The sequence below is a fragment of the Brachycentrus maculatus genome, unplaced genomic scaffold (genome assembly GCF_059751285.1).
Source record: "Brachycentrus maculatus isolate JH-2025_06_01 unplaced genomic scaffold, ASM5975128v1 h1tg000142l, whole genome shotgun sequence".
In the NCBI taxonomy this organism is placed as follows: Eukaryota; Metazoa; Arthropoda; class Insecta; order Trichoptera; family Brachycentridae; genus Brachycentrus; species Brachycentrus maculatus.
In genome coordinates this window covers 212313-240178 of record NW_028280895.1, presented here as the reverse complement: position 1 = coordinate 240178, position 27866 = coordinate 212313, and the positions used below count along the sequence as shown (strand labels likewise).

The 27866-nt window shown below is 37.8% G+C and overlaps 1 protein-coding gene across 1 annotated transcript in view; it reads left to right on the top strand.

Annotated features, from left to right (window-relative positions):
- The first annotated feature begins 212 nt into the window (after positions 1-212).
- The window catches only part of LOC148308972 (proteasome-associated protein ECM29 homolog), a 47276-nt gene continuing 19622 nt past the window's right edge, over positions 213-27866 (top strand). The window contains exons 1-20 of the mRNA XM_088260822.1: positions 213-266; positions 1294-1412; positions 2907-3035; positions 4155-4273; positions 5890-6021; positions 7727-7844; positions 9659-9798; positions 10441-10609; positions 11947-12032; positions 13478-13590; positions 14071-14235; positions 15512-15680; positions 17293-17409; positions 19316-19604; positions 20804-20981; positions 22543-22929; positions 23836-24191; positions 24606-24827; positions 26301-26415; positions 27521-27704. Coding sequence (XP_088116948.1) covers positions 218-266; positions 1294-1412; positions 2907-3035; positions 4155-4273; positions 5890-6021; positions 7727-7844; positions 9659-9798; positions 10441-10609; positions 11947-12032; positions 13478-13590; positions 14071-14235; positions 15512-15680; positions 17293-17409; positions 19316-19604; positions 20804-20981; positions 22543-22929; positions 23836-24191; positions 24606-24827; positions 26301-26415; positions 27521-27704 — 3356 coding nt within the window. The 5' untranslated portion in view covers positions 213-217. The remainder of the gene's footprint in view (positions 267-1293; positions 1413-2906; positions 3036-4154; positions 4274-5889; positions 6022-7726; positions 7845-9658; positions 9799-10440; positions 10610-11946; positions 12033-13477; positions 13591-14070; positions 14236-15511; positions 15681-17292; positions 17410-19315; positions 19605-20803; positions 20982-22542; positions 22930-23835; positions 24192-24605; positions 24828-26300; positions 26416-27520; positions 27705-27866) is intronic.

Sequence of the window (27866 nt, the reverse complement as noted above, 5' to 3'; positions counted from 1 at the left end):
TAATTAACTGTGACCCTAAAAATCTACGTTCATTTTCAATTTTCTTATTGATTTATAAATTAAATAATGACAGAAAAACGTTTTTCAATAATAAATGAGTATTATAAACATTTGTTTGAAAAAAAAATCTGTAGAGACTGGGTAGGTTTTTATTGTCATTTCATGCGGCATCACTAAAGCATAGACAACAAAATAAAAAAATATTTACAAAAACAACATGGCCACCTCAGACAGCGGTTCGGTTCCTGAGCCGGGAAATGATTTGAGTAAGTAAATACATGTAATAATCATAGATTTGCTATTTTTTGTTATTGAAATTATAATAATAATACAATCGTATTTTTAGAAGCGTTAGAATTTCCCTCGATGACGGAAATTTCTTATTTTAACCTCATCATTCTGACGTTGTGGAGCATGATCTGTCATTTTTGTGACATTTGTTGCGGAATATTTGGACAATAATAATTATTAAGATTAGTGTGAAAATTATTTCGATCTGAGAATCTGAAAAAGCCTTTACTTTTGATTCTCTCTCTTCTTTCATACACCCACGCAGTTGTCAGTCGACTATTGTTTTTATTATCGATACGTATGCGTACTCAAATATATCGCTCACTCCTTTCAACAACGTCATGTATCAAAAATCGTCAATTTGCAGCTATGCATGTTTTCGGAACGCCCAGAAAATATACTATATCCCAGCAAAAGCGGCTTTATATTTATTCGTGTAGAAAGTGTTGTTTTTGCATTATGAAGAAATGGTTTTGTTTAATTATTTTTTTAAATATACTACATATTTTTCAAATGGAGAAAAAACATTCAGGTTTTACCTAAAAAGATCTGTTACACAGTAAAAAGTTCAATAAGCGGCTTGATATTTATTTTTAATAGGTTTTATTATATTTTTAAACTTGAAAACGATCTCTTGAAAAATCAAGTTTTTTTGATAAATGACGTTGTTAAAAGGTGTGAGCGATATATCAATTCTATTACACAAAGATCTGCAATCATTTGAAAATACTACAAATGTCAAATGGCATACTTAACAGCATTGTATCCGCGGGAAACACATGGGATGTTTCAAGCTGTATTAAATAAAATAAAAACTTTTCAAAAAAACAATCAAACGCAAGCTAGTGATACCTGTCAAAGTTTGAACTTTATAAAGCCATTTGAATTTAGAATGCGGATAGTAATTTTGCATAGATAAAAAACGAAAAATAAACTTCAATTAATCGCAGTATGAATGAACGAATAATTACAAAATTGCCAATAATATTCTTTTCTTTTTAGTGCTACTGGAGAGAGTGTTCCTTAGATTAGGAAATGCGGAATCAGACCAACAATTGGAGCAATGTGTGGGAAAGTTCCTACCTCCTGTGCTCCTCAAACTCGCCTCTCCGCACGAGCAGGTAAGCAATCGCATTAACACATTCGCCACGGATGACTCGTATGCAAGTCTTTGCATACATCATGCTTTGATTGTAAAAAAAATCGATTATATCCATAACAAAATAACAAGTGGCCCCGGCATGGATGGCTCGTAACACAGACTAGCGCCATGGCGTAGTTAGGTAGACGGTCAACTGCAAAACTGGTGTTGTGGCTTCGATTCTAGCCAAGTGCACAATAAATTTATTTGCTATTGGTCGGGTGTTTGTGATGTGTATTTCACATTTACCTTCCCTATCCTTACTATCCTACCTGCAGACAAGCATCTAATACTACAGGCTTGTCTGCAGGTAGGATAATATGTCTCTTGATTTTAGAAATATTAGCACATGGTTCATTTAACCATTTTCTTTTTATTTTTCTGAACGATTTAAAGGAGTGAAGTTAAGTCTTGCATACCTTAAGTAAAGCAAATAATAACTGCAACGTTATGATTTTAAGTTAATTAATTTATAGGGTAGTCGATTCCCGGGCAGACCACCAAAGACATGGGTCGACAGCTAGGAATCGACATGGCAGGAGGCATATCCCTCTTAAAAACAGGCCACAAGACCTACACCAAGATGAATAAGAAGATGAAGAATTTATAGCATTTTTTATTATAAACGCATTGTTTACGGCATGTACATATTTGTGCATTTCAGAAACCTTATATTACGGTCTGCACATAATTGTGTGTTTCAGAAACCCTATGTTCTGGCGGTGTGCACATTTCTGTGCATTTCGGTTACCCTCTATACATCTTAAACCTCAAATTTCTTGTAAATTTTGTTTTGCTGTGTAGCGGACGGATCACTATAACACAGAAATATTATCAATTCTTTTCTGTCAGATCATTCTGTCATCATTTCTTTAACCTTATAACCGCGTTAACTTTGTTCCTAAGAGACGCCCGTGCGCGGCGGTATTTTGCCGTTTTTTAAATGATTACTTTTATCATGTATTTAGTTAAGAAACGATTTATTTTCCTAAACAAAAACGTTCAATGAGATTCATTGTGCCTTTTTGGTACTTATATCGTAACATAAATAAATTAAAGCACGCATCGTGTGTCACTCTTACCTACTGGCGATGCGTAGCGTCGAGAGTGAGACAGATATAGGGCATGATTATGGCGCAGACTAATTACCGACCACAAGAAAAATCAGGGATCTGTTCTTTTATTTATCCTTGTGATGTTACAAATTATTAGTCAGATATTTCAACAGATGTCATGAGGCCAAGGATTGACGTATTATTTTATCCAAAGTTCCACACCATGAAAAAATCCCTCTAAGTTGAACTGAGGTTCGAAACTTGGAGCAATGTAAAAACACAAACGCTTATGTCAGCCGCGTATGGGGCATGTTTTGTTAAAACACATACGGTTATGTGAGCCGCGTGGATCCGGTTAACAAACTTCACCGTAACCAATGTTTTAATTTTACCGGAATTTTAATCATTTTAATTTTTAGGTGAGGACAAAAGTGATGGAGTTGCTGGTACATATAAACAAGCGTGTTCGTTGTCGGTCCACTGTCCAGCTGCCCATGGACGCCCTCCTCTGCATGTACCAAGATGAAAAGGCTACTTCTTTTGTTATTGTGAGTGCTATTACTTTTTATATTGTATAAATTTTCCATTTGATTAGTCCAGTTCGGTGTTTGTCGAACCGCGGCTCGCAAGCCACATGCGTTAGCCTCTAGAGTGCGGCTCAACCACAAATGTAAGCAACCGATACCCGGTGTTCATATAGAAATAGTGGTGAAAAAGAAATTTAAATGTTTTGAATATTGAAAGCATTAACTTTGTGATATATTATTTCGAGAAGTAAAAATTCTTTGTGTTCTGATCCACTCATATTTTTATTAACCAACTAGTTTCGGCAACAACCTGTTGCCCTCTTCAGGGTTTATTTATTACTAGTAATACAAAGTATTTTTATTTCTCGAAATAATATAAGAAATTTAAACATTAGTTCCCATTTCTTAGTTTAGTTAGTAGTTGGATGAATTTAAATATTATTATAATCTTCTTCTTATAACCCTTATTCGCACTGTATCATATTGACGCAGTGTTATCTTGATTGTTACTTACATGAAGGCAAGGTGATCACTCCTGCACTTCAGGGGCCAGTCCAGGGTAATATTAAATAAGTATTAGAGTGTAAAATCACTCATATTTATTTTCATCCCTCCTGGGAATCGAACCATGGACCTCCAGCGCGGTAGCCAAACACGCTAACCATTACACCACAGAGGTAGACTTATATAATATCCATAGTAAAACATAAGCAGGCAGAACAAGGGTGGCTGGAGGGCTTTGAGATATGGTGCTACAGGCGCATGTTGTGGATTTATTGGTCGTAACATGAGGGAACAACGAGGTTTTAACCACGACTGGGGAATCTAGATGCTTACTTTATAAAGTAACACAACAGAGAGCCAAATGTATAGGCCACTTGGACCAGATTATTTCATGCGTTATAGCCGGTACGCCGATTTGAATAGACAAGCGGAGGATATTCTTCATCTATGTTGAGATATGTAGATAGATTTCTCCACCCCCAAGTGGAGAAACCCTGATTTGTGAACAAAGATTCGGACAAACACAAAATGTTGTGAAAAAAATGGTTACCCATATATTAATTAGTAATTATACTTTTTACTTTATTTATATAATATTTATGCATACAATTGATTAAATTCGTATTTTTTTTACAGAATTTCACAATAATTTATTTGACTATGGGATTCCCGCGACTTCCTGCTGACCGGCAGCTTGATCTTCTACCAAAGCTCTTAGCTTCCATTGCCTCGAGACCTCAAAGCCATCAGGATGAGTGAGTAAACTCTATTTTATTAACACATTGTTTTTCGCGGACTGTCGGTCAACTGCGGGATACGGCAAATGCCGTTTTCGTCGACTGGCGGTTATCGGCGGGAAACGGCAATATACGGGTTTGTTATCAGCGTGACATGAAATGCGTTGAAGGGTAATTTGCTACCTGGGTGCTAGGCGACAGTCTGCCAACGTTATTTGAGATGCCTTGTCCGGATTGGCTGGTGTGTCACTTGTAAAGGCGTCGCCAGAAATCTAGAGTTTTTATGCGATCTCAATCTCCAGTTTAGTTTGAGTCATTTCACGTATTGGACAATTTTTCTTACTGCTTGCACTGTTTTGTTTACTGTTTGGTATTTTATTATTTGAATATATTAGCATTGTATAGGGAATGATACCTGGGAGGGGAATATTATTTTTTGGAGTTTACAATGCTTCTAAAATTTTGAAATACGGAATACTTAATTAAAAATTATGATGTAATCAAAGCAATTATAATTTATTTTTGATAGTCAAATGTCATATATGATTTCTTTGAAAATTTCAATCGAAAATATTATTTGGTTTAGAAATTGTGTCAATTTTAAGAAAGCAATATATTTTTGCAGTAATCGCGAAAAACATCCGCTATAGGCTAGAGTCTATTGTTCGAAGCGCCCGACTACAATGTGTTAATATTGTGGTTTTACCGGGTGATACGTCCTATTCATTTCACAAATCTGATCCATCCATACTTTCCCCGGCCTTCCTGTACCACGACATCTATATATATTTGCACAGTACACTTTCTTTGGCAGTATTCTGAAACATGCATTGCAACACATGCCGGGCTCAGTTAGTATGTTGACACATTTCAGATGGGTATTTTTTACACCGCCTCCGTAGTGTAAAGGTGGAGACTGACCGGAGCATTTCGTCGTAACATAACGCTGTAACATCGCTCGCAGCGAGCATTACCGAGCATCCAAAACTATAGATGGAGCGCTCGATTCGGTGTACTGACTATACTGAGAAGATATAATTTACTTATGTTAGCATCAAATGCTCCAGTCAGTCTCCGCCTTAATGGTCAGCGCGCTCGGCTACCGTTCAGGAAGTCCTGGGTTCGATTCCCAGAGGGGGGTCTAATAAATATGAGTGATTTTTTCACTCTAATATTTATTCAATACTACCTTGGACTGGTACCTGAAGCGGAGGGCTGATCACTATTCCTTTGTGTGTTAACAATCAAGATAACACTTCGTTTATATGATGCAGTGCCCTATGCACCATTGGGGTGCGGGGAAGTGTTTTTGTTGTGTTGTGTCTTAAAGTCTACATTATGTATTAATTGAAAATACAGTAAAACTTCGATATAACGGATCTCTATTCAATGGACTTCGGATGTAACGGACACAAATACAGCGGACCGCTGGTGACGGGATTTGATTTGACCTTAACAAAGAGATTGATATATAATATTCATATAAAAACATTGGATAATTCCTTCTTTTCTGCCTTTGAAATGAGGCCGGTGCAGAAGGTGAAAATACTCTTCCCGTCCTTAAGCATCAATCGACCGAACGGGTAGAAATACCCTTCCCGTCCAAAGTGTGTTAAGAAAACTTTTTTTTTTAGCATTCTTCTGTTGGTAATGCCGGTACTGGGGGACCTTGGAAATAAAGCGCCATCGCTCAATTTAAAGGAGAGACCTCAGCAAGCCAAAGTCTTACTCCGCTTGGCTCTCGACCTACTTTTGCTGCCTTATGGGTAAAAACAGTACTTATTAAAATCTTCATGTATAATAAAAAAAACAATACATATACATTTCTTAATTATATGTAGGTCCGCCTCCGTAGTGTAATGGTCAGCACGCTCGGCTACCGTTCTGGAGGTCCCGGGTTCGATTCCCAAGGGGGGTAAAATAAATATAAGTGATTTTTTCACTGTAATATTTATTCAATACTACCCTGGACTGGTACCTGAAGCGGAGGGCTGATCACCTTTCCTTCATGTGTAAACGATCAAGATAACACTGCGTTTATATGATGCAGTGCTCCATGCACCATTGGGTGCGGATAAGGGTTTTATTATTTTATTATTAATCAATAATTATTGTCCGCCTCCATAGTGTAGTGGTTAGCGTGCTAGGCTACCATGCTTTAGGTCCCGGTTTCGATTCCCAAGAGGGTCAAAATAAATATAAATATTACTGATTTCTCAGAATAATATTAATTTAATATGACCCTGGACTGGTACCTGAAGCGTAAGGCTGATCACTTTTCCTTCGTGTATTTAACGATCAAGATAACACTGCTTCTATAGGATGCAGTGCCCTATGCACCATTGGGTGAGGATAAGGGTTAGAGAGAGGTTTTATTATTATTATTCTATGGTAGGTATCCCAACTTGAGATGAAACAACTATTCTTTTATATGAAAGAAGATGGATATCTAAGCATTCTAGGGCTTACGACCTGACATTTAGCTGGCGTAAATAATCACTTCACCATTTTGCCCTATTATTGAATATCCATCCATATTGCATTTATTTTTGGAACTTGTATGTATGTAATGGATCCCTTGGATCCCTTTGACATGTGAGTAAAATCTAATAGAAGTAAGGCTGGTTGTGGCGCCATCTGTTGAGAAATTGGTGAATTATCTATACATATATATTTGCATGTATACAAGTTCCAAAAAATAATGCTACATATATAGGTGATCCATAATGAGCAGAATGGTGAAGGTTACACAAGGGTATAAAGTTATCGCATACGCCAGCCAAATGCCGGGTCATAAGTTCTGGGATGCTCAGACTTCCATCTTCTTTCATGTAAAATAATAGATGTGTCATTTACAACATTTTGAGTGTGTCCAAATACTTGTTCACAAAATCTGGATGATCTCCAATTACAGGAGTTATTTTCATATTATTTTTTGATATCTCATCAAAGATGAAGAAGAATATGGAAGTCTGGGCATTTACGGGGCTTACGACCGTCATAGGCTGGTTTAAGGGATCACTTTACACACGTGTAACATTCACCAATTCTACCCATTAAAAAGCTTCTTTACATCTCACCAATAGATGTCTCTAGTGAAGTTCTAGTGATTCATGAACAAGGTTTCTAAATTGGTTCATATATATAGAACTTCCAAGAATTTGAGTAGTGTGGTTGTCAATAATGGGTAGAATTGGTGAATGTTACACGTGTGTAAAGTGATCACTTAAACCAGCCTATGACAGTCGTAAGCCCCGTAAATGCCCAGACTTCCATATTCATCTTCATCTTTGATGAGATATCAAAAAATAAGATGTGTCATCTCAAGTTGAGGCATTTATAAGATTGACATATCATCCGTATGGTTAAAAATCCAATGTCCTAATAAATAATAGTAAAATTGTTCATTTTTATTTTCTCTGATCAATTTATGTATATTTTTTATGTGTGTTGTTTTTATTTTTTCCTAAGAGCTCTTCCAGGAAACAAGGAAGCAGGATCCGAGTTTCCCGTGCCTCCGGGACTGTCCATGGTCGCCTATAAAAGGCTAACAGACAAAAACGCCATGGATGCTTCACAGCTTGAAAAGGTATGAAAATTACCATCGTCCACCATGCAGTACATTTTCCTCCCTCCTCACTCTTATATGTTACAAATTGAGGCTTTCACATAGAACATAGAATAATGCTCTTTTTCAATAAGTGAAATTCGCAAACGAAAAGAGAATCATAAAACAGGAATATATTTTATGGGCATTGTGGCAACCCACACATCGACTATGGCAACTCAAATCGAGTGAAATAGCGAGCTCCCTACACGAGGCCCGCAACGAACGGAAGCGAGCCCGTCACACTTCGTCGCCGCCCGTCCTCAGATCGACACGTACTTCAACCGTTCTCATATTAGAATCACGCGATTATTCTTAAGTATTTTCTTGATTGTAATTTGATAGAACTAAATAAATTTGTGTTAAAAGTAATCCGCTTTCATCTTGCTTCCCTTCTGATAAATTAAAGTGGTATTCAACTAGAAACCATAGCATGTTAAACTCGATATTCTTCCTGATAAAACCCTTTTCTTAAATTTTTTTAATCTTTCCCTCCCGGTGATATGTATTTACTACAACTGGACTTTAAAAATGAGAATATCAATATAAAATATAATAAATACGGGCTCAGAATTTTTATATTCCTCCATAATATAATTACGTAATACATAAAGGTATCATAATTTGTATAAAGGTTTTCATTTGCACCGATGGAAATAAATAATTTGTGGAAAAATCTGGGATAAAATCACCAATACACAAACATTTCCCAGCATGAGCATGTGTGCCTTGCTTTACGCGAATAACGTGTTAAGTAGCGCGCTGGTCGTACTGCACGGCGGTCGTGTCGCTACACCAGCTATGACGGCTACTTGCGATGTATTTTTTTCTCATTTTCAGATACTTACCAGAGCAAACATTACAAAATTGTTACATTTTAACTTCAACTATGGTCAATAAAAGAGACATTTAGGAATATACACATTTTTACAGTTTTTAAATCACATTTACATATGAACATATGGAACAGGTAGATGATTTCGTGTATTTGGGTAGTATGTTTTCTAGGGATGGAAAGATTGATAAAGACTTAGAAAGGAGAGTGAATGCTGGGGACAAAGTTAATGGTGCACTGAAATCAGTTATAGCAAATAAAAACCTATCAGCAGAAGCTAAACTGGCAGTGCTCAACGGAGTCCTGGTTCCAACTCTAATGTATGGAAGTGAAACATGGAGTTGGCAAAAGAAGGATGAAAGTAGACTGAATGCAGTCGAAATGCGATCTCTCAGAAGAATGTGCGACAAAATGATGTATGATAGATGTACGAATAGGGAAATAAGGAAGGAATGCAAAGCTGAGATAAGCATTATCGATAAAATTAAGAAAGGTGTGTTGAGATGGTTTGGACATGAAGAACGAATGAGTGAGGAAAGAACGGTAAAACAAATTTATGAGGCGAATGTTAGCGGGAAAAGAAGCAGAGGAAGACCGAGAAAAACATGGCACGATCAGGTATGCCAAATACTTGAAAGTGGTCAGGTTAGGAGTCGTAACAATCGGCGGGTATGTATGAGGAGATGCATGAACGTGGAAGAGGCGAAGAATGTTTGCAAGGACAGAGTGGTGTGGCGCTCTATTCTCTCTGCCTACCCCTGCGGGGAAGCGGCGTGATGGTTAGTTAGTTAGTTTTTTTTGTGTACAAAATACATATCACCGTTGCGCGCAGTAGTTTTTAGCTCTGTAAGGGAAAGGCTTATAATGATGTTCAATGGATCAAAACACATGTCATAACAGATTTGAAGATAAAGTCATATTTGTTTATGTAGATGTATGTATATAATGTTTTAATTTCCAGACAAAACAATCGATAGTAAAGTTTCTGAACAATGACGCCCTAGAGGACAGTGACACCCTTTTACCTCTCATTGTTGCCGCTGCAGACTCCCGATTTAGTGTTGCCAACATCGCCAGCATTGGCTTAGGAAGAATCGTCAGGTCAGTTGCACAATGAAATCTATTTTTATGGTATGAATAAATTTTAATTTTTACTTTAAAAAAAAATTGCAGCCATGCGTCCATACAAGGTGCCCATATGGCTACCATATGTATAATAAAAAAAATAATAAAACCCTTATCCGCACCCCAATGGTGCATAGGGCACTGCGTCATATAAACGCAGTGTTATCTTGATCGTTTACACATGAAGGAAAGGTGATCAGCCCTCCGCTTCAGGTACCAGTCCAGGGTAATATTGAATAAATATTACAGTGCAAAAATCACTAATATTTATTTGACCCCACTGGGAATCGAACCCGGGACCTCCAGAACGGTAGCCGAGCGTGCTGACCATTACACTACGGAGGCGGATTATCAGTATACACCCATTAGAGCTATACGTGAATAAAATGTAAATTGGTACAGCATAAAGACTGCAGGTTGTAAGTATACAAAATGCCCATATGGCTATAGTACATTCACAAGTGAATGATAAGTATACACCTATTGCAGCTTTGCCTGCACGCAAAGTGCGCATATGACTACCGTATATACTCTAGTGGGTTCTAAACAATTTCTTAACATTTTATCATTGGATGACAGCATTTGGAGTATAAATGAATAACGACACACAATTTGCAGTTGCGTGGAGTGGAACAGTGGCCGCGTGGTGCTGCCTCTGTACACGCTGTTCCTGGGCGGAGGGGGGCCCACCCCCCGCGTGCCCACCTGCACCCGCATCCGCCTCAAGCTGCTGCAGTACCTCAACAGGGCCACCGGCGCCGCCATTCTCTACCCTCACTGTATCCAGGTACCTATTTACCCCTTATACCAGGGGTGGCCAAACCAAGGCGCATAAGATAAGAGGTGCTTATTTTTTTTTAATAGGCTGCATAACTGACCCCTTTGGTTACCAAAATCCAATAAATCGGTGGCTTTCGGTACTTTAGAGAGAAATACCGGATCTGTTGAATCTGACGTCATTATTTATAAAAGTATCAGATTCATTTTGGACAGTATTTTAGGGATTCCTTTACGTTTGTGCAAGAAATTTCGATTCGTTCGACAGGCATCGTGGCGTAGTCGGGTAGAACTGATCCACTTCTAACAGATTGGACATGTTAACATATTTTTCTTGAGTTTATGGCGCATCTGAACTTATCCGTGAAAAAAATTGTAAGTAGTATGCTTATGGTTGGCCACCACTGCCTTATGCGTATGATTTATATCTTACATCAAGGAATATTGAAGATAGTGTTAAAAATATAAACTCTCCCAGACTTGCACGTTTCTGTCTCAATAGACTTCATCTTTGTTAATACAAGGCGGGGCACGGCCACTTCCTTTTTGTAAAAAATCACAAAAAGTATTATCAGTATGGATTCAATTATTTCTTCTATGTACAGAGGCACATTTGAAGGTTTATGTCATTGGGTTTTAAAAACGACATCTCTAAGGCTGCCACCATCGTTGTCAATACGCTGAGATAGTCGAATTTTGACATTTCTGTCAAGTTTTTCCAGTATATCTATGCTTTTGTTAACAATAGCAGCACGAATATCATATTTCAGCTGACCAAGGGTTTTGTAAGGATTTAAGTACACCAATGTTTTAAGGTAGCCCCACAGCAAATAGTCACAGGAGGCTAAATCTGGCGATCGTGCTGGCCCCTAAAAGAATAAGCCATTCGGGAAAGGGTTCCCGCAAAAAAAAAGAATGGAAGTTCGTGTTGTGTGAGCCATGGTGCCATCCCGTTGGAACCACACGTCCCCCACATCCATTTCTTCCAGTTTGGGTATAAAAACCCAAAGAAATAGATGTGGTTTTGGAAAGTCCATTATGTTTCTTCTTCACACTACCACTATATCTGAACGTGTCCACCCACAAACAAGGCACACGACCTTCAGGCGAGAAATTTAATTGATGACGGAACGGCCCAAGGAAATGTAGGCCTCCATGGCAAACGCGCGCTCCTCGTTCTTCCGTTGCATGAGTGACACTAAACTAATCTCAAAAAGATCCAGTGCTTTCGAATGCACTCTAAGAATAACTATCATTTTGTGGCACGATTTTCAAATAAGGATGTGACAGCGCCCCACCCTGTATATACATGTCATACCATAGTCCATGTTCTTACCTATTTTGCAGATTGTTTTCGCGTCTCTGTTTGCGCAGAACACTAATCCCCGCCTGAAGACGCTCGCTTTGAACTTCACGATGAATATCATCCAAAGGTAACATGACTTTATCGGTCTGTTATATTTATTTGATTGTTTAAAACTTGTTATTCTGACTAAAATACTAAGTAGACAAATGTACTAGAGGTATGATAAATATTGACATCAATACTTTATCCACATGTTCCCTCATAATAGGTAGGTACTTTATAATAATTATGTACTTTAACCGGATCCACGCGGCTCGCATAAGCGAATGTGTTTTAACAAGACATGCCCCATACGCGGCTGACATAAGCGTTTGTGTTTTCACTTTGCTCCAAGTTTCGAACCTCAGTTCAACTTGGATTGATTTTTTCATGGTGTGGAACTTTGGATAAAATAATACGTCAATCCTCGGCCTTATGACATCTGTTGAAATATCTGACTAATAATTTGTAACATCACAAGGATAAATAAAAGAACAGATCCCTGATTTTTCTTGCGGTCGGTAATTAGTCCGCGCCATAATCATGCCCTATATCTGTCTCACTCTCGACGCTACGCATCGCCAGTGGGTAAGAGTGACACACGATGCAAGCTTTGATTTATTTATGTTACGATCTAATTTGTTTATATTACAATATATTTCAAGAATAATGTGACACACGTGTATTATAGAGTACCAAAAAGGCACAATGAATCCCATTGAACGTTTTTGTTTAGGAAAATAAATCGTTTCATAACTAAATACATGATAAAAGTAATCATTTAAAAAACGGCGAAATACAGCCGCGCACGAGCGTCTCTTAGGAACAAAGTTAACGCGTTTAAAAGGTTAACAACAGTACTTCTGTTATTAAAATTTATTCCATGACTTTTATAATGGGTAGGTACTTGGGTATTTACTTTAAAAACAGTACTTCTATTTTTTTAATTTCTCATTTTGAGACATGGGATTAAAATGAACAAAACTAAATAAGACTGTTTAAAAAAATAAATAAATAAACAAAACTGAAACAAGGCAAAATATAAAATATAATACAATAAACGGGTATAATGAATAGGCATTTTATTTATTGTTTCGGCATTAACTTTGTGGTAAGACATGTTACAATGATTAAAGAAAACACTTGTTTTTTACCACTTGAGTTTTATTATAGACTACATGTTTCAGAAGTTAAACTTCCATCATTCAGTTATTATACAGACCTGAATGATGTAAGTTTAACTTCAAGTGGTAAAAAACAAGTGTTTTCTTTAATCATGAATAGGCATATAAAAAAAGCATAAGGTAAGAAGCATGTTTAAAGGAAACAAATGAAAAAATATATTCACTCACAAATATCTTTCCATAAAGTATTTTTCAGTCAATTTATTTTGGATCCTTTACTGGGTTCTATTTTATACATGGCAGGCAGCTGCTTAGTAATTGCAAAGAGTCATTATTTGGTATTAGTGAGTTTCATTTATTTTATGTCATAATGTGCTGTGAATGTCACACAATTTCTGTGTCATTTTAGCGGTGACTTGGCCCAGCTGAAGCAGATATCCCCCGTGCTGCTCGGAGGGCTGCTGAAGCTGACCAAAATGGAGGAAGAGTGGGCGCACCACGCTCAGGCTTATACTTGCATAGGTAATAAATAGTATGTGTGAATCTATGTACAGCCCTGGCCATATGTATTAGGCACCTACTACAGAATTGGTTTATGTCTTTAAATACTGCGACTCTTAGAATTCTGCAATCTTTTTGGATTGTATCGTATTTTGAGGCATTTTAGCCTACGAATTATTACCTGCTATCCTGATCTACAACATTTAGGGGTGTGGTTTATTTAAAAACACTATTTACTAATTTCAAGGGTCAGTTTTATATGTGAAACTTTGATATCTAGTTATTTTAATCAGTGAACAAGTGCAATTTTTTATGTACTTTTCATGTAAACCTTTAATATTTTATATTAATTTATTTATTAATTAAAACTGAGCGATCTCAAAAAGATTCGCCTTCTTTGGACTATGATATGGAATTACAAAAACTTAAAAACAAAATACAGTTTTGTCCGCAAGAACTCACTCACGGACAGGCTAACAGTGTGAATGCTCCATTTTCCAGGCCGTCTGGTGGCCAAGGCCCCTTGCGCACTGACCAAACAGTTTGAGATGCTGGAAGAGTTGTTCAACAAGATGCCCTCTTCGCCCCCGGACCTTCGTCTGGCCCTGCGGGAAGCCCTCCTGGCCATGGCCGGATCCTTCACTGTGACGCAGCCCGCTGCTAAAGGTTTGTTTGGTCATTTCCTCAAATTGGCAATTAATTTTTTCCTCGGCATATTAACACATTTTGGGAGGGAAGGAATCTCTATCCACGCACCTGAATTTTGTTTATCTGCAGGATGGGTAGTTGTACCTATTACACTGGCTGGACTTTCTCATTTCTCGTACTGATCATCCAAAAATCACACGTGATCCGAAGGGGGATACCAAATTTGTATGGAAATCATAGTACGCAGCTCGCAGCAAGTACCAACTCGCCGCCAGCTGTGTCATAGGTGCCACGTCCGTTCCAACATACGGTCATGCGCCCACTGAATGCCGCCATCCGAGCACCAAAAGACCACAGTTCTTATTCATTTGGAAATCGTATTACGCTACTCGTAACTCAGAGTCACAGATTCCACGTCCTTCCCAGCGTGCAGCCAAGCGCCGACTAAGCGAGAGCGGGACGAAAGACTAAAGCCTAAAAAATTTAATCAAATGAAATCGGAGTAATTTAATTGCCTCGCTCTCTCCTTGTTATAATACCACATTTATTAGAGTGAAAGAAATAATATATCGCTAGCATACAAAAAATTAACATATAAAATATAAGAACATAAATCTCGCGGTACTAACTGATTGTGATTTTTATAAAAAAAAATATTTTTAAAACATTTAACGATTTGAAATTATAAAAATAAAAGAGGGATAATTTTAATATTATTTTTTATATTACAAAATACATGGAGTAAGTAGCTCTTATGATACTAAAGTTATCAAATTAAAATTCAAATATGGGGGATTAAAATCATCATCAATCAATGCGGAATGCATTAAAACTTGTGTCACAATGAATTTTAAGAAATAATGGTATTTACTAAATAAAACTTAAAATAAAAATAATTTCAATCCCCTTATTAAATCCGGCTAGGTTAAGGACGAGTAACACACCGCCGCTTCCGTAGTGTAATGGTCAGCACGCTTGGCTACCGTTCTGGAGGTCCCGGGTTCGATTCCCAAGGGGGGTAAAATAAATATAAGTGATTTTTTCACTGTGATATTTATTCCATATTAACATGGACTGGCACCTGAAGCGGAGGGCTGATCACCTTTCCTTCATATGTAAATGATCAAGAAAACACTGCGTTTATATGACACAGTGCCCTATGCACCATTGGGGTGCGGATAAGGGTTTTTTATTATTAACACACCGCCGCAACATTAAGTTTCTTATGCAAATACAAATATGTGCATGCCGTAAACAATGCGTTGAAAAATATATTTTGATTTTTATTTTATAGAAACAGTTGAAAAGTCTGAGCCGATGGAAGTAGGGGAGAGCTCTGGCACCAGTAGTTCTACAACTACCACCACTGCTACCAGCAAACCGACAGCCATGGACGTAGACCCTCCAACAGATGCCAGTGCGGACACCACCAACACTCCGATGCTTGTCGCTCTCTTGGAAAAGTATGAACAATTTTGTTTCATATGTACATATAAAACATGTCATGACATATCGCTCACTCCTTTCAAGAACATCATAAATCAAAAATTGACAATTTTCAGTTGTGCATGTTTTCGGATTGCCCAGAAAATGTACTACATCCCAGCAAAAGAGGCATATTTTTAATCTAATATTTACCCGCTACAGGGCAGAAAGTGCTGTTTTTCCATTTTGAAGAAAATGTATTGTTTAATTGTTTTTTTTTAAATAAACTAAATATTTTTCAAATGGAGAAAAAAACTTTCAGGTTTTACTTAAAAATATCTGTTGCACAGTAAAAAGTTCAGTAAGTGGCTTGTATTTATTTTTAACACATTGTATTATATTTTTAAACTTTAAAAACGTTCTCCTGAAAAATCAAGTTTTTTGATTTATGACGTTCTTGAAAGGAGTGAGCGATATGGGATTGAATGCAGAGCGGACACCGCAGTAGCAAAAAACGCGTTAAGAGTGTCAGAAATGAAGACTCTAAGGTAAGACTATAACACGAGATAACACCAGGATAAGAGAAATATGCGAGATCCAAGATGTCGTTAGGTGGGGAAGGTAACGAAGAAAACAATGGTATGCGCATGTTATAAGAATGGAACCATCCAGACTCCCTCACATTGCACTGCACGGCAAACGACTCCCAGGCAGACCACCAAAGGGATGAATTTACAGCTGAGAATCAACATCGCAGGAGGCTAATCCCTCTTAAAAACAGGCCACAAGGCCTTCACCAAGCAGATAAAGAAGAAGAAGAATTTTGTTAACCATTAGTATGCTGATAATCGATATATTGACTATCAGCATACTAATGGTTAACAAAATATATACTTTACCAAAAAGTATTAAATTTCCGCCTCCATAGTGTAATGGTCAGCATGCTAGGCTGCCATGCTGGAGGTCCCGGGTTCGATTCCCAAGAGGATCAAAATAAATATAAGTGAATTTTCGGTCTTATATTTATTTAATATGACCCGGGACTGGTACCTGAAGCGGAAGGCTGATCACCTTTCCTTCGTGTATTTAACGATCAAGATAACATAACTTCTAAACGATGCAGTGCCCAATGCACCATTGGGTGCGGATAAGGGTTAGAAGAAGAAGAATAATACTTTACCAAAAGCGCGGTCCGACGATGACGCTAGTGTATTTTGGCTGTCGAGCTGGGAGGTTGTGTCGCACTGTGTTCATTTCTTGATTTCAGATTCTTCAATTATGAACAATTTTTACTGATTTTAAACAGCTTTTAGCTTTAAAAGCTTCAATTTTAGCATACATAGTATATATCTCAACACTAAAACAATTAAATGAAACCCTTATCCGCACCCCAATGGTGCATAGGGCACTGCGTAATACATTGCGTAACGCAGTGTAATCTTGATCGTTTACACATGAAGGAAAGGTGGTCAGGCATCAGCTTAAGATACCAGTCCAGGGTAATATTAAATAAATAGTACAGTGAAAAAATCACTAATATTTATTTTACCCCCTCCCTGGGAATCAAACCCGGGACCTCCAGAACGGTAGCCGAGCGTGCTGACCATTACACTACGGAGATGGACTAAAACAATTGATATCTTGTTTCAGGCACATGGACAGCGAGGACGCGATGGTGAGGTTCGTAGCGGCCCGGTACGCCTCCGTGCTGTTCCCTGCGGACAGTCCTCCCTCCAAGCTCCTGCTCCTCATGGCTAGCGGGGACTCGTAAGCACCTCTTTGATTACCAATGTACCCAGTATTGTTCTCGTTCAAGAGCCCTGTCTTGCGCTATCGGGAGCAGCTCCATTTCCAAGCCAGGACACCCAATGCCACAGCATCCTTTCATCTTGCCCTTAAGTATAAGTTGTGCTCAATCTCATGATGCTCATCATTGAGTAAACAAGAGGTTTATTTATTTATATATTTTTTTTTTTTATTTATTTATTTATTTTCATAATACATAGATACATTCAATATACATATTCATTTCATATACACATTTATTATACGTATTACGGCTCTTTGGGCATGGCCTGTGTTGAGCCGAATACTAACATGGTAATACAAAATTTATATTTATTTTTTTTTTTAATTTTTAATATTTTTTTTTAATGATTAGATTATAAACATAACATACAGGAGATACAAAAATAATTTATAGTTTAAGGTTTTTCAATGTGATAATTATTACACCTGGACTTTAATCAATTCACTTTCTACCTTGTCCCTTCCAATGTTAAGGTTGGATTGAGACAGCTTTTATAGCAGAGACCCATTTTGATGTGTGCAAAGTCCGAACACTGGATTATTTCACATACTGGGAAACGCCTGAAAACATGATTAAAATTTTTTATACAACTTATATTTTGTCCGCCTCCGTAGTGTAATGGTCAGCACGCTGGGCTATCGTTCTGGAGGTCCCGGGTTCGATTCCCAGGGTGGGTCAAAATAATATAAGTGATTTTTTCACTCTAATATATATTCAATATTACCCTGGACTGGTACCTGAAGTGGAGAGCTGATCACCTTTCCTTTATGTGTTAACGATCAAGATAACACTGCGTTTATATGATGCAGTGCCCTATGCACCATTGGGTGCGGATAAGGGTTTGAATATTTTGACCAGTTATTTTATATAAAAAATAATAATTATAAAAAAGTCAATTCCGTTTCACCGATTGAGGCATTCATTTTGTAAAACCCGAGCCATATTATGGCAACATAGAACAATCTGGGTGTGTTCAAATTCTCAACACATCCCAAAATGTTGCAAATAAAATAACTAGTCAGATTATAAACTTTATAAAATAAAACAGCTTTGTTTTTAACCACTTTTTTATTGGTACATTTTTTCTCCAACCTGTTTCGAAACATTCAAGAAAAGTCTAATTATGAGCTGTTTAAAAAAATTTTAATCATGTTTTCAGGTGTCTCCCAATATGTAAAGTACTCTGATAAAGATCTTGCACACGTTTTAATAAAAGGGTCTCTGCTATGAGCATCCTAAAAATCAACCATAGATGCTGGCACGAGTTCAAACATGAATTACTGTTATTGTTAAGTGATTGTTAAGTGGTTGTTAACCCCATAACAGGTCATAAGCACTGTAAATACCCAGACTTCCGTATTCTTCTTCATCTATGATATATAGAGAGATGTCAAAAAAGTTTGTTCATTTTAAATTTTTATTTATACTATTTACATAAATTGTATACATTTATTTCAAGAACAGTTATAAACATATTTAAAATATTTTTTTGCAGAGACCCACCAAAGCACCTTGTGTGTCTAGTCGGTGGAGTTCTTTTTTACATAAATGTTTTATTGTTTTTATCCATTTTAACCTAATATACACACAAAAAAGAGAGAGAAGAAAAAAAATAAAATATAAACTATTTTACTATTTCATTAATTGATTTGGCAGTCACTTTGTGGTAAAAATTAGCTTCACATACGGTGTTTGGAAATGATGCGGAATGCATTCTATGAGAATAGTAAAATATTTTACTATTCTCATAGAATTAACTCTTGATCATTTACCCATTCCTTTATTTTGCCTTTGTTCCAAAATTTATTTTGACATCTAACCTCCGTCGGCGTATGTATGTATTGTATGCGTGTTGATTTGCAGGAAGGACGAAGTGAAAATGGAGGCTCTGAAGGCGTTGTACGGCGTCACGCGTCCCAGCGAGATTGAGGACGTCGTGCAGAACGTGACCCCGACCGCGGTGGAGCGCAAGGCCATCAAGAACGACGAGAAGGAGGAGCAGCCCGCGGCGGCCCTGGGCGTGCCCTCCTTCCCCACCATGGTCCACTACGTCTGGGCCAACATCGCCAGGCGGAAGGAGGCCTCCAACTCCAAGCACAGATTCGTCGTAGGCAACCACGTGCTGCCCTACTCGCCCACCACTTACTACGAGGTGATCACTTTTTCTTCCTGGCTCCATCTTAACATATCGTCTTGTAGGTCTTGGTTAATACCATTATTTCTTAACCTTTTCGGGAGTATGGACGTAAATGAACATCAAAGTCCTTTTGTCAGTTGGTATGATGTAACTTGTAGAGCAATGAGATCTGTGGATATTTGTATGTAATTTTGTCATTATTTCTTCTCGTAACTCTGAATTAGATCAAATATATCACAACCTAGAATATAACAATCTTTAGGATGATATTAGTAGCATTTCAGTAATTTGGAGGTGGGCCTATCTAAAATAGATTGTATCATTCAGCCATGTCATATTTGATTTGACAATTTTCAATTATATAGTTTTATAAAAAGTGTTGTCAAATGTGCCCTCTGCACGGGAAAACTCCGAGAGGGCCTTCTTCTTCCTGGCTCCATCCCAACTTATCGTCTTTGTAGACTATCGGAGTTAGTTCTTCTTGTCTTCAGGTTGTAGGTCCATCTATCATATACAACGACACCTAGGCCATGCCTTCAAATCATGTTATCTTTCTGTAGCATCCGTGAATTTTTTGGTCTTCCTCTAGATGTCTTTCGAGGAAGATCCATGGCAATCGCCTGGTTCACAATATTTTCCAACAATAACAAAAATTATTTACATTTTATTTTTGTGACGTTTTATTTTTCTCCATTAATTCTTTCCTAAGAGACTCACTATACAAGCGGTTTACAATATGTTCAGGTTCTCTACGTCCTATGTGCCCATACCATCTCAATTGCCTTTCCTCTACCTTAGTATTGATGTCTGTACACCCAGGCTTCCAGGCTTCCCTAACGGACACTCCAGCCGACCGTCTAAGCATTCGCATTTCAGCAGTTTCTAGTTGCCTAGAGTAGGTGTTATATATCGTCCAGCATTCGGAGCCATACTTTTCTCTAAAGCTTGACATTTTTTATTGCATTTTTATAAGCTTGACATCTGAATAAAAGGGTCTCTGATAAATAAAAGCTTTCTCAAACCAATCATAGATGACTCCAGTGAACTCATACACAAAGCGTCATTAGATTTATAATATTTTAGGGGTTCTTTATTTGTAGAGGTAATTTGTAAAAATAACTCTAATAAGGATTTGATCACACCCAAAAATGTTAAATAAATATATTTTAGTTTACAAGAACCAGCTCGCAGATTAAAGCTATCGCCTTTTGCAGATAATGAGGTACCTGCGGATGTGCCTGAACCGGAGTGCTGGGATCAAGGACGGCTCTCCCCATCCCGGAGAGACCTCTCCCGTCCTGGCGGAGTACCTGACGACCAGCTTGCGGACCTCTCCGGAATCCATCAAGCACTACCTGAGCATGATCAAACTCCTGCTCACCGCGTGTCCCGGTTAGCGCAAAAACAATTCATCTATGATCTTAACCCGTCGGCATACCAGCCACCGAGATATTTATTTAAACTTCATGTACAGAAAAGAAATAAGTACATTGGCGGGCTTATTCCAATAAAGCAATTTCTTCTAACCAACCAAAAACAGACTAGTGATATTGATCAAAACGTTTGATACCATATATAGCTGTTCACAGAGGGTAGTTAGTACTTAAGCATTTAAAAAAACATAAATTACAAAATGAAGGCAAAGAAAAAAAGGAGTTTAGGATATCACTCACTCCTTTCAAGAACGTCATTAATCAAAAAACTTGATTTTTCAGGAGAACGTTTTTTAAGTTTAAAAATATAATAATGCAACAGATCTTTTTAAGTAAAACCTGAAGGTTTTTTCTCCATTTGAAAAATATTTTGTTTATTTCAAAAAATAATTAAACTATACCTTTTCTTCAAAATGCTAAAACAACACTTTCTGCCCTGTAGCGGGTAAATATTAAGTTAAAAATATACCTCTTTTGCTGGGATATAGTACATTTTCTGGGCATTCCGAAAACATGCACAACTGAAAATTGACGATTTTTGATTTATGACGTTCTTGAAAGGAGTAAGCGAAATGGTGGCGCCTAAGAATATTTTACATTCGCATATCAGCCGCGGTTTGAGCCACCCCTCCGTCCGTGGTTTTCTCCCAGCAATGATCAAGTGCTGAGAAGTTCCTGATTGGCCCTTCAAGTTTATCTTTCTTGTTCCTAACACAGATTAAAATAAAACGTTTTTAGCTAGAAGAAACAAAAAATACACTAATTGATCTATAGACATAATAAGCAAAGTAAATAATAAATGCAACTCATATATCACCCACAAACATAAAATATAAATATTAAGTGTTAGTCCCTCTCCAAGCACAAGAATTTAGTGTCTTTATTGGTGAGAACAGCGTTATTAATTTTAAGAATTTAAAAGTAAAAATGTCTAGAAAATTAATTGAAATAAATGAAAAAAATATAATAATGAAACTCCCATCTTAAAAAAAAAGGCTACCGGTTTTTGAATAACCATTCTCTCTCATGTCAATTAGTTTTTTCATGTGGTATTGCACATAGGGCGCTTGTCCACTACCTGGAATTCCGTGTAATTTTACCGTCCGGCACATCAGTTAGCGTTTTAAAATGACGATTGGCTTGTGCTTTTGTCCATCTTTCTTCGGGTCGGAGCTCTTGATCGGTGCGTGAACACATTGCGCGTAAATTTGATCACGCTAAACTGTCGTAGTCGTTTTAATTTTTCAAAACCGGACTGCCGGACGGTGAAATCCCGTGTAGTGGACAAACGCCCATACAGGTGGGGACTGACCGGAGCATTTCGTCGTAACGTAACATTCGCGGCGAGCATCCGAACATCGGATGGAGTGCTCGGAACCAGCTCGGCTCGCTGTACTGACTAGGAATACTCCCATCGTAACGTGTTACGTTACGATAAAATAACTCCGGTCAGTCTCCACCTTACGATGAACGATAAAGATAGTGATATTTTGTTATTTATTTTATTTTTTATAATTCAGATATCGTGCCGTTCACTTGCCTTTTGGAAGTTGTGGGCTGCATCCCCAAAACCATGTCGGCAGACTTCGTGGACCAGCTGCCCTTCTTCCGCACCCACTTCACGAACAGCATGCGCGAGGACGTGCGCGACACGGCCGCCACGCTCTACGCCATCGTGCAGGCCCACACGGCCGGCAGGCCCGCGCTAGAGGCGGACCTCTCCGAGCTGCTGCAGCAGGCCAGGAGCCACCGGAGCCTGGAGGCCCAGTGCGGGCTGATGGCCACCCTCAGCAACCTGCTCGAGAGGTCCATCATGCTCTGGCAGACCAAAGCTCTCGGCACTCTAGGAGGCAGTGACTTTGTCATCAAGGAGTGGAAGCCCTACGTTGATGGCGTGACATTTTTAGGTTGGTGGTTTTGAATCTTTATTTGCAACATTTTGAGTGCGGCCGTATATGTACTTGTTTACAAATTTGGATTTTTCTCTTATTTCATATTTTTGACATCTCAACATTATTATTTCTTTTATTAAAACCCTTATCTGCACCCCTATGGTGCATAGGGCACTGCATAGTATTGACAAAGTGTTATCTTGATCTTTACTTACATGAAGGCAAGGTGATTACTCATGCGATTCAGAGACCAGTCCAGGGTAATATTAAATAAATATTAGATTGTGAGTTCACTAATATTTATTTAATATTAGTAATTTCAAAATTTCCCCCGTGGGAATCGAACCCGGGACCTCCAGTACGGTAGCTAAAAACGGTAACCATTGCAACACGGAGGCGGACTTATGGCCATATACTTGTTCACAAATCTGGGTTTCTCCACTTTTGGAGTTATTTTATATTTTTGACATCTCAACGTGAAGAATAATATGTATAGAATATCTATCGACTCTGAATTTAGAGGGCTTACGATTTTTCGTAGGTTGGTCAAGTGCTCAATTTACACACGTGCAACATTCACCATTCTACATATGATTGACAACTACACTACTCAAATTTTATATGATATGATCAATCTCATGAAGTTCCGTGGTTTTTTTTTTTGCATTACATAATACAATATAATTACAAGTACAAAAATATTCTATTGAATTAATGCAAAAAAAGATCCCACTAAGGCATGGCCAGTGTGTGGGTTTACATTTTATTTTAGGTTATAATGAAAGGTACTGGAAGGAATATAATATAAACTACAAACATTTTAAATCATTATATTGAAATTTATCATGACTTATGATCAATCTCAAAATTATAAGCATCCTTTCATCAAATTTTAAATTTGTTTATGGTTTTATTTTCTAGCGGAATCCCTGTCGCACAATCAGAACTTGATTGTGAGCTATGCCTGTTCCAACCTGTCTCTGCTGGGGAAATGCTACGCCCTCCCTCTGGCTGATCGGGTCGAGAAAGATGTGTCAAAAATCCTAGAAATTTCTTCCGGCACTCCAGCCGAAGAGAAGAAAACAGCAAGCGATGCGGAAGGAACCGTCATATCCAAACTGGGCATCGTGAACAAACTGTTTGACGTTTTGAAAAGCGCCAAGTTCACTTCCAAAATAAAGGAGAAGGCGACGGCTGCGCTCGGATTCATGTGCCTCGGAGAACACTTCCCGCATTCTAAAGAAATCGTAAAAGGATTCTTAGATATGGCCAAAGAGGTAAAGAGAAAACTCGTTTCCCAATAAGTATTTTTAAAAATTATATGAATTGAAATGAAACATGTATCATTTTTCCCTTTTTTATGAAGAAGATAAAAGTCTGAGCAATGTGTGCATTTTTTATTTGAAGTAATTCACTTTTTTTTAGAATTTTTTTGGTAAATAATAAATTGATAGGGGGGGCGTAGAGATTTTTGATTTGTTAAGGCGGGGCATGGTACAAATAAGGTTGAGAAACACTGTTTTAGATAGAATAAATACCACCAAAACCTAACAACCCTCGTTCTATTCCACCGTTATAGAGAGATTTTCATTTTAGGGAGGATCGTTATAAAGAGAGACTACTGTATATCATCCGTGTGGTGAAAATCATTTTGTTTTAAAATTGCTAACTTTTGTGTATTTTATTTTCAGACCAAGGACTTTGAAATACATCTGCAGATTGGCGAGTCGCTGGTGTATTGCGTTGACGGCGTGAACTCCCTGCACAAGAGAGACTTGTGGTCTCAGCCACTGGCCAATGAGAGCACACTCATCCAGGATAACAAAGCCCTCACGGATAATGACCAGCTGTTGGAATGGCTGCTGGTAGAGCTGCTGCAGTTTGTGAATGTGCCGCATCCCAACTCCAGACAGGTACTGCGCTTGTATCTTAATATTTGTTCTTCATTTAAAAGTCCGCCTCTATGGTGTGATGCTACAAATCCAAGAAATTGTTCAGAAAACTCTGTAGCATCTAAAAGTGTAATAAATAGAAACTTATAATCTCGAATACAAGTTAACCTTTCCCTTTCGGTGCTCAACCTTTCCGGGAGCATGGACGCAAATGAACGTCGGTGCGAATTTTCCTCAAAGGAGTGTCGACGTTAATGAACGTCGGAGTCTATCTGTCAGTTGGTATTATGTTATTTGTATAGTAATGACATCTGTGGATATTTGTATTTAACTTTGTCATAAAATAAAACCTAGAGATGGTGGGATTTATTTTTGATAACATTTTGAGTGTGTCCAAATACTTGTTCACAAAATCTGGATTAATCCAGATTAATTAATTAATTAATTAATTAATCCAGATTTTGTGAACAATTATTTGGACACACTCAAAATGTTCTAAATAAATTATCTGGTCAAATTATAAGCTTAATAATAAAAATGAAAATGGTATTTTCTGGCGTTTCTCATGTGTGTGATTATAATCCAGGATTCGGATCTCACATACTAATATAAGAGTTTCTGCTTAGTAAAAAGCTTCTTTACATCTCACCAATAGATGTCTCTAGTGAAGTTCTAGTGATTCATGAACAAGGTTTCTAAATTGGTTCATATATATAGAACTTCCAAGAATTTGAGTAGTGTGGTTGTCAATAATGGGTAGAATTGGTGAATGTTACACGTGTGTAAAGTGATCACTTAAACCAGCCTATGACGGTCGTAAGCCCCGTAAATGCCCAGACTTCCATATTCTTCTTCATCTTTGAGGAGATGTCAAAAAATAATATGAAATTATTTTTACATAATTTCTATCATAATACAAAGATTTTATTTGAAAAAAATACAAATTTAATAATAAAAAAACCCACTCCCCAGAGAAAGTCGGACATCAATTGTTGTACTCCTGGAAAAGTTAAATAGAAATCCGTGTTCCGGTGTTGAGTAGTCAGTATATAATAAAAAATTACCGATTTTTAATTGGAAAAATTGGAAAATTTATAGCCAATCCCCTTAATGAATTACTTTCCCCCTATCCTTATTTATAGAACAATTTTATATTTTATATTTTAGTTATTATACAGACCTGAATGATGGAAGTTTAGCTTCTGAAACATGTAGTCTATAATTATACTCAAGTGGTAAAAAACGAAGTGTTTTCTTTAATTATTGTAATTATAATTGAAGTAAAAAATTATAATAATTGAGATTTATTTGCTGAAAACATTAAAAAACCATCCGGCAATGCTCACGGAACTGGCAAAGACCCACTCTGGTTGCAAACCCGAGAGCTACTGGTCCTTAAAGGTACTTAAATGTAGCAAATGTATTGAGTTCATAGAAAACATGTTATCGAACAGAAAAATACCCTTTTTCTCATTTTCATTATTTTTTTGCTAGGCCTGCTGTATATGGTTGCTGGCTCTGCTGAAGAATTGCTCCAAACGGGTTCCAATCAAATCCAGACTGGCACCCATACAAGACGCATTCATGGAGTTCTTGTCGGAGAATAATGGTATGTACTTCATATTTTTATATTATCTATTACAGGCATGTCTCAAATTGAGACAATGTATCGCTTTTAACCTTTCCCGTACTGTTCATCCAAAAATTACACTTGATACAAAGCGGGGTACCAAAAGACCCCATTTCATATTTTTATGGAAATCGTAGTACGCAACTCATAATTCAGAGTCACAGATTCCGTATCTTTCCCAGCGTGCAACTGAGCGCCGACTAAGCGAGAGCAGGAAGGTAAGTGAGAGCGAGACGATAATTTGATTATTTAATCTGTGTTGGGAACAGGAGGGATAATCTAGCGTGATTCAATCAGGAACTTGTCAGCATGTGCTCATTGCTGGAAGAAAACCTCAGCAGTAGCAGGACTGTTGACTGTCATCAGCAGACCTTTAGAAGAGGGTTCGGCATTTTGTGTCCTAGCTTGGTTTATGTTACCAATGTCTTATCGTGTATGATACCACCTCTCGTGACAGTTATTAACCTTTTAACCGCGTTAACTTTGTTCCTAAGAGACGCCTGTGTGCGGCGGTATTTCGTCGTTTTTTAAATGATTACTTTTATCATATATTTAGTTAAGAAACAATTTATTTTCCTAAACAAAAACGTTCAATGGGATTCATTGTGCCTTTTTGTTACTCTATAATACATTTGTGTCACATTATTCTTGAAATATATCGTAATATAAACAAATAAGATTGTAACATAAATAAATCAAAGCACGCATTGTGTGTCACTCTTACGCACTGGCGATGCGTAGCGTCGAGAGTGAGACAGATATAGGGCATGATTATGGCGCTGACTAATTACCGACCTTAAGAAAAATCAGGGATCTGTTCTTTTATTTATCCTTGTGATGTTACAAATTAGATATTTCAACAGATGTCATAAGGCCAAGGATTGACGTATTATTTTATCCAAAGTTCCACACCATGAAACAATCCCTCCAAGTTGTACTGAGGTTCGAAACTTGGAGCAAAGTAAAAACACATACGCTTATGTCAGCCGCGTATTGGGCATGTTTTGTGAAAACACATACGGTTATGCGAGCCGCGTGGATCCGGTCAAATGAATAGACACTACCAGCCATCCGTTGGTTGCAGATATCGTCCAGGATGTGGCCAGCAAGGGCCTGGGGCTGGTGTACTCGTGCTGCGGAGAGGCGGAGCAGCGCAGCCTGGTGGAGCGCCTGCTGGAGCAGCTGGCCGGGGGGCGGCGCACCGTGGCGCAGGTCACGCAGGACACCAAGCTCTTCGAGGAGGGCCAGCTTGGCAAGACCCCCACCGGGTCAGTATATATGTGTAGCATGATGCGCCAACACCTAGCTCTCTTGGACTCATCATGAGATTGGTTATTTTATTATATATCGCTCACTCCTTTCAAGAACGTCACAAATCAAAAAACTTGATTTTTCAGGAGAACGTTTTTAAAGTGTAAAAATATAATACA